At 35.9% G+C, this 13,355-nt stretch overlaps 1 protein-coding gene across 10 annotated transcripts in view; it reads right to left on the bottom strand.

Annotated features, from left to right (window-relative positions):
• The window catches only part of slc4a3 (solute carrier family 4 member 3), a 208,743-nt gene that overhangs the window by 58,059 nt on the left and 137,329 nt on the right, over positions 1 to 13,355 (bottom strand). For all 10 annotated transcript variants that reach the window (NM_001423525.1, XM_073911530.1, XM_073911531.1 and 7 more), the window contains one exon: positions 3,843 to 3,985. In NM_001423525.1, the coding sequence (NP_001410454.1) occupies positions 3,843 to 3,985 (143 nt within the window). The remainder of the gene's footprint in view (positions 1 to 3,842; positions 3,986 to 13,355) is intronic.

Genomic DNA, 13,355 nt, shown 5'->3' with positions numbered 1-13,355 from the left:
ATTGCATAACAGTGGTTTGTTCTGTAAACTATTAAAAATATATACAGTTGAAGTCAGAATTATTAGCATCCTTTTAATTTGTTCGGCTAGAATAAAAGCAGTTTTGAATTTTTTTAAAAACCATTTTAAGGACTAAATTATTAGACCCTTTAAGCAATATTTATTTCCGATAGTCCACAGAACAAACCATTATTATACAATAACTTACCTAATTACCCTAACCTGCCTAGTTAACCTGATTAACCTAGTTAAGACTTTAAATGTCACTTTAAGCTGTATAGAAGTGGCTAGGCATCATCATGGCAAAGATAAAATAGATAAGTTATTAGAAATTAGTTATTAAAACTATTATGTTTAGAAATGTGTTGAAGAGATCTTCTCCCTGTTAAACTGAAACGGAGAAAAAATAAACAAAAGGGGGGGGTAATAATTCAGAGGGCTAATAATTATGACTTCAACTGTATATTGCTTAAGGGGCTAATACTTTTGACCTACAAAAAATATATATTTTTGGCTTGAACTGTAGCCTAAATAAAACAAATAAGACTTTCTCCAAAGGAAAAAAAAAATTGCAAACACTATAAAAAATTCCTTGTTCTGTTAAAGATAATTTGGGAAATATTTAAAAGACAAAAATAATTCACAGGAGGGCTAATAATATAGACTTCAACCGTATTTAAATTGCAATGAGATGAGTAGTTTACAGCCTCATCACAGCTTTTTTTTGCTTTGATTCGCAGGTTGCAATGTAAGTTTACCTCTTTGACAGTTTTGTTTGATGAACAATATACTGACTAATAAAATAAAAATAAAAAGCAAAAATATATCCTGAACAAATAGCTTTGAATCATGATGGCTGATTCTCCTCCTTTAGTTGGTTCAAAGTTTAGAGAAGCAAATGAAAGGAGATGAACAGGCCAGACTCCAGTGTTTACTGACTAAGAGCCTTGTGTAATTAGAGACACAGATCTCAGCGGTTTAGTGAAGTGCACTGGATGAAAAGAATCAATAGAGGAAGGATCTCTGAATTGAGGACCTCTCCTGCTCCTCTAGATTGATCATCTCTATTAACAGCCGCTCATTATCAGCACCAACACCAGTCTAGAGAAAACAAAGGCTTGACCTCTTGAACAAAACACTAATTCAGAACTCAAAATCAATACACTCTTTATAGCTTTTAGATACTATACAATTGTCTGCCGCTCTTTTATTTATATACACGTAGAATAAGTTATAATGTAGAGGAAACTTCTATAAAATGCTTTAGTTAACCAAAAATCATTCATTTATTCATTTTCTTTCAACTTAGTGCCTTACTTATCAGGGATCAACACAGCATGTTTTACACAGCGGATACCCTTCCAGCCGCAACCCAGTACTGGGAAACACCCATATACTCTAATTTACATACAGACACACACACGCACACACACATGCACGCACATTGAACATGCAAACTCTACACAGAAATGCCAACTGGTCCAGCAGGGACTTGAATTAGCAACTTTCTTGCTGTGAGGCGACAGTGTTAACCACTAAGCCTCTGTGTCACCTAACCAAATATCTGAAAAAAAAAAAAAATTATCTAAAAATTATATGAAAAACAAAGCTAAAAATGAGCACACAAGTATAAATAATAATTATAATGTAAAAAGCAAAAACAATCAATCAAAAAGCAATTGAATGACCATTGTTTCCTAAAGAAAAGCTGAAACAATATCTGCATTGTAAATAAAAAACATTTTACAAATCTGATTATAATGAGAAATGTTGATCTGACATTTAAGTAAAATATGTCTGTACATTTTAAAACATTACAAAAGCCTAAAATATATTAATTAAAGCTAAATAAAAATCTTTTACCACACACTTTTTTACTTTTTTATTGTATGTATGTATGTATGTATGTATATATATATAAAACTTAGAGTTTCATTGTACTACAATTTGGCACCAAGTTTGTTTCTTTTTTTATTAATTTATTTTTTATTTTTGATTAGCTTTGTGTGTTGCAATTTAGCTTAAATTAATATATTTTAGAATTATGTTTTTAATTTAATCAGTACAACAATGTACAGTTAAAGTCAACATGATTAGCACCCCTCTGAAATTTTATTAAAAATAAATATTTTCTCAATTATTTCTTAACAGAGTGAAGATTTTTAAACAAAATATACTCTCCGGCCACTTTATTAGGTACACCTTACTAGTACCGGTTTGGACCCCCTTTTGCCATCAAAACTGTCTTAATCCTTGGTGGCATAGATTCAACAAGGTACTGGAAATATTCCTGTGAGTTTTTGGTCCATATTGACATGATAGCATCACGCAGTTGCGGCAGATTTGTCAGCTGCACATCCATGATGTGAATCTCCCGTTCCGTCACATCACAAATATTCTCTACTGGATTGAGAACTGGTGACTGTGGAGGCCATTTGAGTACAGTGAACTCATTGTCACCTTCAAGAAACCAAGCTGTGATGATTCACGCTTTATGACATGGTGCGTTTTGCTGTTGGAAGTAGCCATCAGAAGATGTGTACACTGTGGCCATAAAGGGATGGACATGATCAGCAACAATGTTCAGGTAGGCTGTGGCATTGAAACAATGCTCAATTGGTTTCAATGGGCTCAAAGTGTGCCAAGAAAATACCCCCTACACCATTACCAACAGCCTGAACAGTTGATACAAGGCAGGATTAGTCCATACTTTCATGTTATTGACGCCAAATTCTGACCCTACCATCCGAATGTCGCAGCAGAAATCGAGACCCATCAGAACAGGAAACATTTTTTACAATCTTCTATTGACCAATTTTGGTAAACCTGCGTGAATTGTAGCCTCAGTTTCCTGTTCTAAGCTGACAGGAGTGGATGCTGCTGTAGCCCATCCGCCTCAGGGTTCGACAAGTTGTTCAGAGATGCTCTTCTGCATCACTCTTTGGTTGTAATGAGTGGTTATTTGAGTTACTGTTGCCTTTCTATAAGCTAGAACCAGTCTGGCCATTCTCCTCTGGCATCAACAAGGCATTTGCACCCACAGAACTGCAGCTCACTGGATATTTTCTATTTTTTAGACTATTCTCTGTAAACGTTAGATATGGTCGTGCGTGAAAATCCCAGTAGATCAGCAGTTTCTGAAATACTCAGACCAGCCCATCTGGCATCAAAATCCATGCTACATTCAAAGTCACTTAAATCACCTGTCTTCTCCATTCTGATGCTTAGTTTGAACTGCAGCAGATCGTCTTCAAAATGTCTACATGCCTAAATGCATTGTGTTGCTGCCATGTGATTGGCTGATTCGAAATTTGTATTAACGAGCAGTTGGACAGGTGTACTTAATAAAGTGACCGGTTAGTGTATTTTAAAAATGATGAGAATACACATTACAAACACACTGCAACCTAACAAATATGACAAAAACATATAAAACTGCTAACATTTTACTTTAACTAGATCAGTTTTACATTTAAATCAGTGTGCAAGAATATCAGTGAGCAAAAGTGAGCAAGAATAAGGTGAAACAAGCTATTAAATCACTGAAATAAAGCTGAAATAAATGACATATATTAGATGTAAAATTTAAAACAAGGAAACTAGAAATATTGAAAGAAAAAGAGGTTTAGGCACCACAATTTCTAAACAACTAAAACTGAAATTACAAGTTAAAAAATAAATAATAACAATAAATCTAATCAAAAACTCTATAATTCAGCTAAAACGTAAACCATCAGGCAGACAATGTCAAAGTGAGGATAAGTAAAGTGCAGTCTGGCAGTGTGTGTGCATGTGGCTGTGATTTGTCTTTTCTGCATGTGGTCAGAAGGCTCAGCTCTCACCTCATGCGTCTTCTTGTCCATCCTCTTCCTCCTCTTCAGGCTGGACAACGGCGGAGAGCCATTACTGCTTCGTGGAAGTTGACAGCGCGATGATTTCTTGACGAGGTGACGTCGAACCCCAGGATTGTCCTCGAAGCGGTGACCTTAAAGTCAAAGCAAAGGGAAAAGGTTAGGTAAATAAAATAAATTGAGCTGTCAGTTTTCGTGAAGGCAGCTACAGATCCACAGGGGGAGAAATAATAAATGAACCCCTTGAACTTGCTGCACTGTAAGAAAATTTAAGCCAGTACAAAAAAAAAAAAAACAATCCTTTTTTCCTTTTCGCTTTTTCTTGTTCACTCAACTTTTAAAAACATCAGCTTCACTAACCTAAAATAATTTGTTAGTAATCCAAAAAACATTTAGTTGGGTTCACATAAGATTATTCGTTTTCTGGAGAGGTGAACTACTCTGTAACAAAACTTGGTCCCACTTTATATTAAGTGGCCTTAACTAATATGTACTTACACAGGAATTAATAGTTTGTTACAATTTACTTATTATTATTTACTTAGTACTTATTGTGTAAATACATGTATTTATTGTGTACTTATGATTGATTAAATACCTGTATGTGATTACATTTGTAATTAACTTCTGTAATTACATTTTGGTGACCATTCCCTACACCTTAACCCACCCTTAAACCTACCCATACCACCAAACCTGTCCATAACCCAACCCCTATCCCAACTCAAGAGCACCACAAGTGTTCTCAAATACATTATGAACACAGTAAGTACATTGTATTTATTTTTTGATGCAAGTACATAGTAGTAATGGACACTTAATATAAAGTGGGACCCAAAAGTTGTGCCAACTGAACATTTTTTTGTCTGCAGAACTGAAATGCCTGAAACTGAGTAAACAAAAAAACATAATCCTTATTTCCTTTCGTTTTTTCTTGAGTATTCAACTCTTGAAAACATCAGCTGCTGCCATCAAGTGTGAACAAAACTCTTTTATAAACTGGTACTAAGAAATAAAACAAATCAACAACAAATCAGAACAAACAAACGTAGTTCAATTAAGACAAAAACTAAGACAGAGACAAATGTTAACTAATCATTTATTAGACACAGAATTAAAAACAGGAGGTAAAACAATATTAACGGTAAGCACGACAAGGATCAAAACATTGCAGGACAAACAGGGAAAAATGTAAGAGTGTGTAAGTGAATGAGGTGTCTATAGTCCTGGATATCAGTTCATTATGATCTTCCAGCTGTGTGCGTGTAATCAGGAGGTTCCTCCATTTTAATTATAGTTTGAGCATTTGATGTGTCATTTAATTATTACACAATTTTACTGAGTTGTTCATGAAAATAAACATTAAATACATTTGATTTCTCAAGTGAGAATGCATTTTGATTTATTACTTCATCTTTTTAGGGCTTGAATTTTCACTTTAATCCAGTGTGTGGAATTTTGCAGAACTGGAGAGTTTGCAACAAAGCCACAACAATAAAGACACACATTTAACACAGACTTTAAACACACTATAAATAAACAATCATATCATGGTTTTAATGTAAAAAGAAATATTAAAATATTGTATTTAACTGAAGGAAACTATTAAAACTATATAAAGCTGATGAATAGATGGATGGATGGATGGATGGATGGATGGATGGATGGATGGATGGATGGATGGATGGATGGATGGACTTAAAATCTTTTTTAACAAGAGTGTCCTGGACCTTTTTTAAACGAAGGAGGTCACACATCGGACGCACGGCACCATGCATTTCTAAACATAGATTTCTATCAGGGTACAAACACCTGTGCCGCAAGCAGCCACAAGTCACCAGCTACACCTCTGGACATTGTTCATATTTCTGCTGCGCCACAGAGCACCATCGGAATAGTTTTATCTTAAATACCATATGAATGTACGTGTCTAGTGTGCAATACTTCTAACTGTCATGTGTGCTTCTCAGCGCGGCAAAAATTAATACCAAGACTTTAAAGCAAAGTTATTAGTTTAAATTAAATTAGCAAAATGTAAAGAGAGCATTTGTAAAGAGATAAGTAGGGTATGTGTATTTTGTAAAAAAAAAATTGAAAATAAAATAATAATAATGATGATAATAATTGAACGAACAAATCAATAAACAAACAAATAAACAACCAAATGAATTAATAAATAAAAATACAAATAAAAACATTATAATAATAATCAAATGAATGAATGAATGAATGAATGAATGAATGAATGAATGAATGAATGAATGAATGAATGAATGAAATAGAAATAGGCCCATCATACCATATTTTTTGCCAATAGGGATTTTGAACCAAACCAGCCAGACACTTTTATTTAAAGAAGCTATAATGATGCTCTGCAAATGAATATACTGAAAAGAAAAATAAATTAAATAAACTACTCAAAGTTTTTTAAGAACATATTTTAAGTGTTAAATAGAAATTGCAGACATATTGTTATAATAATAATAATGATAATAATAATAATAATAATAATAAATTAATAATAATAAATAAATTTAAAAAAATAATAATAATGCATTTTATGACACACTAAAACAAAAATACACCAATTAAAAAAAAAAAGCTCAAATTTCTAAATTAATTAAATTAAGTTTGTGAAGTGATCTAAAGTTGGTTTATTTCTTATAATAAAAGTATTTTCCATAATTTAGGGGTCATTTCTTTTCATTGTAAATTGTTATGTATAAACAAAGCTCTGCAAACATATGTGTTCCTACAGCACTTTGTGGTACAGTAAGTGTGTCCCATCAGATAATCAAAGGGTCTACTGTACGTACACTTGCGGTCTTTACACCTACTCAAAAACGTGGGCCAAATACAGAAAATATGTAATTTAAGATCCACCAAGAACACATTGAAGGTGTTAGAGCTATAAAACCCCGTTTTTTTTTCCATTCGCAAACCATTGCCATGCATGGAAAAAGAAAACCCGGTAGACAAAACATTGAGAATCACTGACTGAACTGAAGCTAAAACCAGCATAAGCTTTCATATTCATCAATCCACAGCCAAACAAACAGGCTGCTGAAACAGCTGAAATAACATCTGAATGAAAATCATTTAAAAATCTGATAATGATTATCAGAAATAGTGATTTGATACTTAAGAGAAATATGTTTGTATGGTACATTTAAAAAAATAAACCTGAAAATAAATTGCAGTTAAATAAAAAATAGTAAAATACAAAAAGCTAACCAAAAATAAAAAGCAAAAAAAAAATATATATATATATATACATACATAGCATACTGTATATACACACGCACACACACGTCATCCTCAGCTGTATCCCATTGTCACAATCACCAGCAATCTAAATCTTACAAATCCTGTTTTCATACATCTGTTTGCTCTCGATTGTGATTGCTGCTTGCCCTGATCGTTCTCAATAAACCTGCATTTGGATCTGCATTTCCTTGTCAGCGTCTACTTCACATTACACCTATCTAGACTTTACCCTCTCATTGCAGCACGGGATGGGAAACAGCTGAGGATACTCATATCAATATACATGAGTACATATTTTTACATTGAAGGGGGAGTTGGGTTCTAGGGTTGAGGAAGGGGCATACACTAATAAATAAATGTGAAATTTAATAAATAATATAAATACTTCTCGGTAACTACAGCTGTATCTTTTCTAGCAACAACTGCAGGAGAGATATGAGCTGCTGGATTTACATTAACATTTATTCATAATTTTCTTCCAAAACACATGAAGATAGTTAACTGTTTATTCGAGAGAGGAATAGAGAAAATATTCTAGCAACAGAAACAGTGTGTCTTACTTGAACAAACCTCATTGTCTAGTTATATTGACAAATAAGTATTATTGCCGTCTCCATAGACATTCGAGTGTATTTTACAAACCTTATTTGGTATGTTGTGCTCAAAGTCATGTGTATTTGTATGTCAGAAATCATTTTTTGTTAGAAGAATTGTGATTAATAAGAAGTGCCGTGCACCTCTTTCTGTACCTCAGCGCACACCGTTAGATTAGAATTTTAGCAGTTGATGATGTGCGCTCTGAATGTGATGGTACACTTAAGGGAACAGACTGGGGCTGATCACAGCGGTGTGATATTATTTTTTATTTATTTATTTTTTTTCCTTTGGCTTTGTCCATTATTTCTCAGAGTTAACCACAGCCGTCAACTATTCCTGCATGTGTTTTAAACACAGCCAATGTCCGTTTAGCTGCAACCCAGTACTGGGAAACACACACACACACTCATGCACTTTGGCCTATTTAGTTTTTTTTAAAATTTACTTATAGTGCATGTCTTTGGGGAAAACCAGAGCACCCAGAGGAAACCCATGCAAACATGAACATGCAAATTCCACACAGAAATGCCAACTGACCCAGCCGGGGCTCAAACCAGAGACCTTCTTGCTGTAAAGCAGCAGTGCTAACCACTGAGTCACAGTGGATATATATATATATATATATATATATATATATATATATATATATATATATATATATATATATATATATATATATATATACATATATATATATATATATATATACATATACATATATATATATATATATATATATATATATATATATATATATATATATATATATATATATATCACTGTGTGTATATATATCACTGTGTATATATATGAACATTTTCAGCAAAATTATTGAGCATAATGTAAAACACTAAAACAAAAATTCAAAGGCAAATCTCTCAGGCCACCTGTATTTTCACCAACCAAAGAATATTTCAAGATGGTTACTTTTATATTTTTCTGTAGCATGCAAGTTTGAAATATCAATTTACATTTCCAAACACTAATTTTGTCATTAATATTGTAAATATGCAGTGAGATTATTGTCTGCACAAACGAGTCTGACAACAGCCAGTGCTTCACACAGAGGTCTGACATGAGGAAGTCAGACGTGTGACCTCTGTCTGACTATAAGGAATAAATGTCATATTTAAATAAAGGAAACTAGAAATGTTGAAAATTAGCTTATTAACACATCCAAAAGCCTCTATATTCATGGGTCCACAGCATTGAAAATAGACTATATGACCCATCCGCACAAAACTACATGGTAAATTCAAGGGTTTGCATAGCTTTTACTCAACTGTAGCAATGAACCGGCATGCATTTGTGTGATTGAGGGTAAAAACAGGCCTAGAAAAACAAGGCTTTCTCAGCTGAGTGCAACTACGAGGCGTACTTTGGATGCAAAGCCTTTTGCTGTGATTTAATATTGTATCATTTTAGCCCGCAAACCGAGGTTTTTATTGAATTTGGGATAATTGAAGGGGTGTATTATGTGAAAGCCTCTCTCTCCAGCTGTTCTGAGTGCCAAGTAAAAGGCCAGGGCTCTCCAAGGGTTGAGGTCTGCCAGGACGCCCAAGGCCTCAGCTGGTTTGCGTTGTCCCAATGGCCCGGGGATGTTCAGTAAACAGAGTTCATTTTTCCTTGCTATCGTCACTCAGGACGGTAACCCCCCTCATTAAAAAAAATAGAAAAGAAAATTTGACATTCACACATTGGTGCTGGGCCTTTTCCCAGGGGTAGAGCGCGATCAATATGGTGGCCGTGCCTTTTGGCTGTACTCTGGTTGTGCTTTTCATGGCAGGAGAGCAACAATCCTGAAGGAGACCACCGCAGGGTGAAACCAACTCGGGCCACAAACGTGTGTTTGACGCACAAAAGTGCTGATTGTAAATCAGTTGGTGCATTTGATCTGTCCTCCTTTTTTATTCAATGGCAATACTTATTGAATGTTCAGATACATCTAAATATTATGTCATTATGGCTCAATATCCACTGATAAGAGCAACATAGGCTCATTCTGAAAACGTAGACCAATACACATTTCTGGAGATCGCAAATTATGTAGCCAAAAGCACTATGGCTGCATTTTGTCTTTAAAACAAACGCTAGGGGGTGGTGTGACGCTGTCCAGTGGCTCGTTGCGTATGTCGCAGGATTTAAGACGCAGAGCGAAGTTGGCCATGATGACGTGGTGCGAGCCAGGTGAACAATAGTTCCAAAAAGCAGGTAAAACAAAAACCGAAAAAAAAATGTGAATTGTGAAAAGTGAATAACAAGGTTAGAAAGTGGTAAAATCTGAAAACGTGGTACAAATCCGGCTTTCCTTTTTCCTTTTGGAGGGGTGTTCGGGGTCGAGTTTTCTGATTAACTGTCAAAAACCGGGTTAATACTGTAACTATAGGCTTACTGTGGTGTTAGTAACTGTACTATGAAGCGGGTTTCGGGCGGCCGCTGCAATCAGATACCACTGTATAACAAAGTTGGCGACCCAGGGGTGTCACAGATTGTACCAAAGGGCTGATGGCCGGGGGTTGGGGGGTGAAATTACGAGAAAAATGTGCAATTCAAATAATCACATTTTAGAAAAGGCGACGCAATGGCGCAGTAGGTAGTGCTGTCACCTCACAACAAAAAGGTCACTGGTGCAATCCCCGGCTGGGTCAGTTGGTGTTTCTGTGTTGAGTTTGCATGTTCTCCCTGCGTTCGCATGGGTTTCCTCCGGGTGCCCCGGTTTCCCCTACAGTACAAAGACATGCGGTACAGGTGAATTGGGTAAGCTAAATTGTCCGTAGTGTATGAGTGTGAATGAGTGTGTATGGATGTTTCCCAGAGATGGGTTGCAGCTGGAAGGTCATCCGTTGGTAAAACATATGCTGGATAAGTTAGCGGTTCATTCCGCTGTGGCGACCCCAGATTAATAAAGGGACTAAGCCAAAAAGAAAATGAATAACTGAACATTTTAGAAAATAAAATCATAAAAGTAAAATAAAAAATACCCAAATCTACAACTAAGATTCAAATCTATGACAAAAACTATACTGACATTAAAAAGTAAATAAAATAAAAAATAAAATAAAACTGAGAAAAGCAAACCAAATTACTAAAATTACATTATGTTCATTTTTTTTCACATTTTCTATTAACCTAAATACAAATAATACACATTTTGAGTTACATATTGTGTTTGCATCTGTAGAAAAACAGTGAGATGGAGAGATAACGGGTAAACTGATCTCTGCTAGACTGTTTGTTTGCTCTTCAGGCATTTTCCAGAGGGACTGCAGAGAGTCACATACAGAGAAAGACCTCGAGGGAAACACAAGGGTAAACAATCTGCACAAAGACAAAAGCATCGAGTCAGAACACAAGTCTGTCTGTTAGAGAGAAGCTTGACAGTCTGATTGACAATATCAATGATTAAGCCCCAAATACAGTATATATATATATATCTTTTTCTTTTTTTTATCAAGAAAAATTTCTATTTACAGTAGATCCAAACCTGAACAATTTTCTTTTTTGGTTGAAAACAAAAGGAATGGATGGTGATGCCCATGTCAAGACCCCTAGAAAGTGAAAGTGCAAGATCACTCGATTAGATCCAAGACCTATAAAAAGATTATGCCAACCTTACGAGGAAATTATGTCAAGCCTACAAGATTTGAAGAGATGATGCCAACCACAAGATGATTGGATAGATGATGCCACCCCTACGAGGATGGAAGAGATGGTTCCAACTCAATCAGAGTTGAAGAGATGATGCCAACCCTACAAGCATAGAAGAGATGATGCCAGCCCTACAAGGATTGAACAGATACCGACCATATGAGAACTTGAAGAAATGATACCAATCCTACAAGGTCTGAAGGGATGATTCCAACCCTATGAGGATTGAAGAGATGATGCCAACCCTCTGAGGATTAAAGAGATGATTACAACCCTACAAGGACTTTAAGACATTATGCTAACCCTGCAAGGATTGAAGAGATGATGCTAAGCCTGTGAGGAATAAAGAGGTGATTCCAACCCTATGAGGACTTGCAGAGATGATGCCAACCCTACACGGACTTGAAGAGATGATGCCAACTCTATGAGGATTAAAGAGATGATGCTAACTCTATGAGGATTAAAGAGATGATTCCAATGCTACAAGGACTTGAAGAGATGATTCCAACTCTATGATGATTAAAGAGATGATACCAATCCTACAAGGTATGAGGAGATGATACCAACCTTACAAGGACTTGAAATGATGATTTCAACCCTGCAAGGATTGAGGAGATAATGCCAGCCCCATGAGGACTTGAAGAGATGATGCCAACCCTATAAGGATTGAAAAGTTTATGCCAACCCTATGAGGATTAAAGGGATGATTACAGCCGCACAAGGACTTGAAGAGATGATGCCAACCATACGAGAACTTGAAGAGATGATACCAATCTTACAAGGTTTGAAGAGATGACACCAACCCTTTGTGGACTTGAAAAGATTATGTCAACCCTACAAGGATTGAGGAGATGATGCCAACCCTACGAAGACTTGAAGAGATGATGTCAACCCAACGAAGATTGAAGAGATGATTCCAACTCTACAAGGACTAAAAAGATGATGCCAACCCTTCAAGAACTTCAGGAACAACACAAACACTTGATGGCCTCCACAGTCACCAGATCCCAATACAATAGAGCAACTTTGGGATGTGGTGGAAAGGGAGATTCGCATCATGGATGTCCAGCTGACAAATCTGCAGCCACTGTGTGATGCTATCATGTCAATATGGACCAAAATCTCTGAGGAATATTTCCAGTACTTTGTTTAATCTATTCCACCAAGGATTAAGCCAGTTCTGAATGCAAAAGGGGATCCAAACAGGTACTAGTAAGGTGTACCTAATAAAGTGGCCGGTGAGTATAAATAATAATAATATATAACATAACTGTTTTGAATTACGAAGACACAAAACATGTCCTCATAAACCACCTCAACATTAGAAAGCCTAGGTCATACCTTTGTCATTATACAGATGTGTCTCCTTGTAAACCACACAAACAATGCACACACACTACTTTCCATTGCACATACTCACCCACACAAACACACCCACACACCCACACATACACACACACACACACACACACACACACACACACACACACACACACACACACTAGTATGCATGTTAAATGGTTCAGGCCGAATTAACTGCAACAGAACAAGCCTCTAGCCACAATGCATGAGGCTGATTAGAATCCACTGTGCTTTATGTCTGAATCAAGTTACTACATAATACGACTGTGCCCTGAGAAGACGCATGTGGAGGTCTGGCTGAGCATTTGTGTGTCAACATGAGGGGATGTGAAACTTCATCAGCCCTGCCACATCACTGCAGGCAGTGGCATGTTTCATATCAGCAACCGTTGGAAAGAACTCAGCTTGACATTAATTAGCTTCTATTTCCCTACAGGATCAATAAAACAACTCGGTTCACCAATCAATTTTCAATGCGAGCAAGCAAGAGTGCATTTCTACAATGTCACAACCGCAGTCATGTAAATGGAAAATCCGATTGGATTTCATCTGTCACACATTCTGGAGGCATACTTTGAGGCTTTCCGAACATTTATGAAACTGAACTGCAATTGTCAAAAACAGACAATG

Source organism: Danio rerio, chromosome 9, assembly GCF_049306965.1.
Source record: "Danio rerio strain Tuebingen ecotype United States chromosome 9, GRCz12tu, whole genome shotgun sequence".
NCBI lineage: Eukaryota > Metazoa > Chordata > Actinopteri > Cypriniformes > Danionidae > Danio > Danio rerio.
This window is presented reverse-complemented; position numbering and strand designations above follow the sequence as displayed.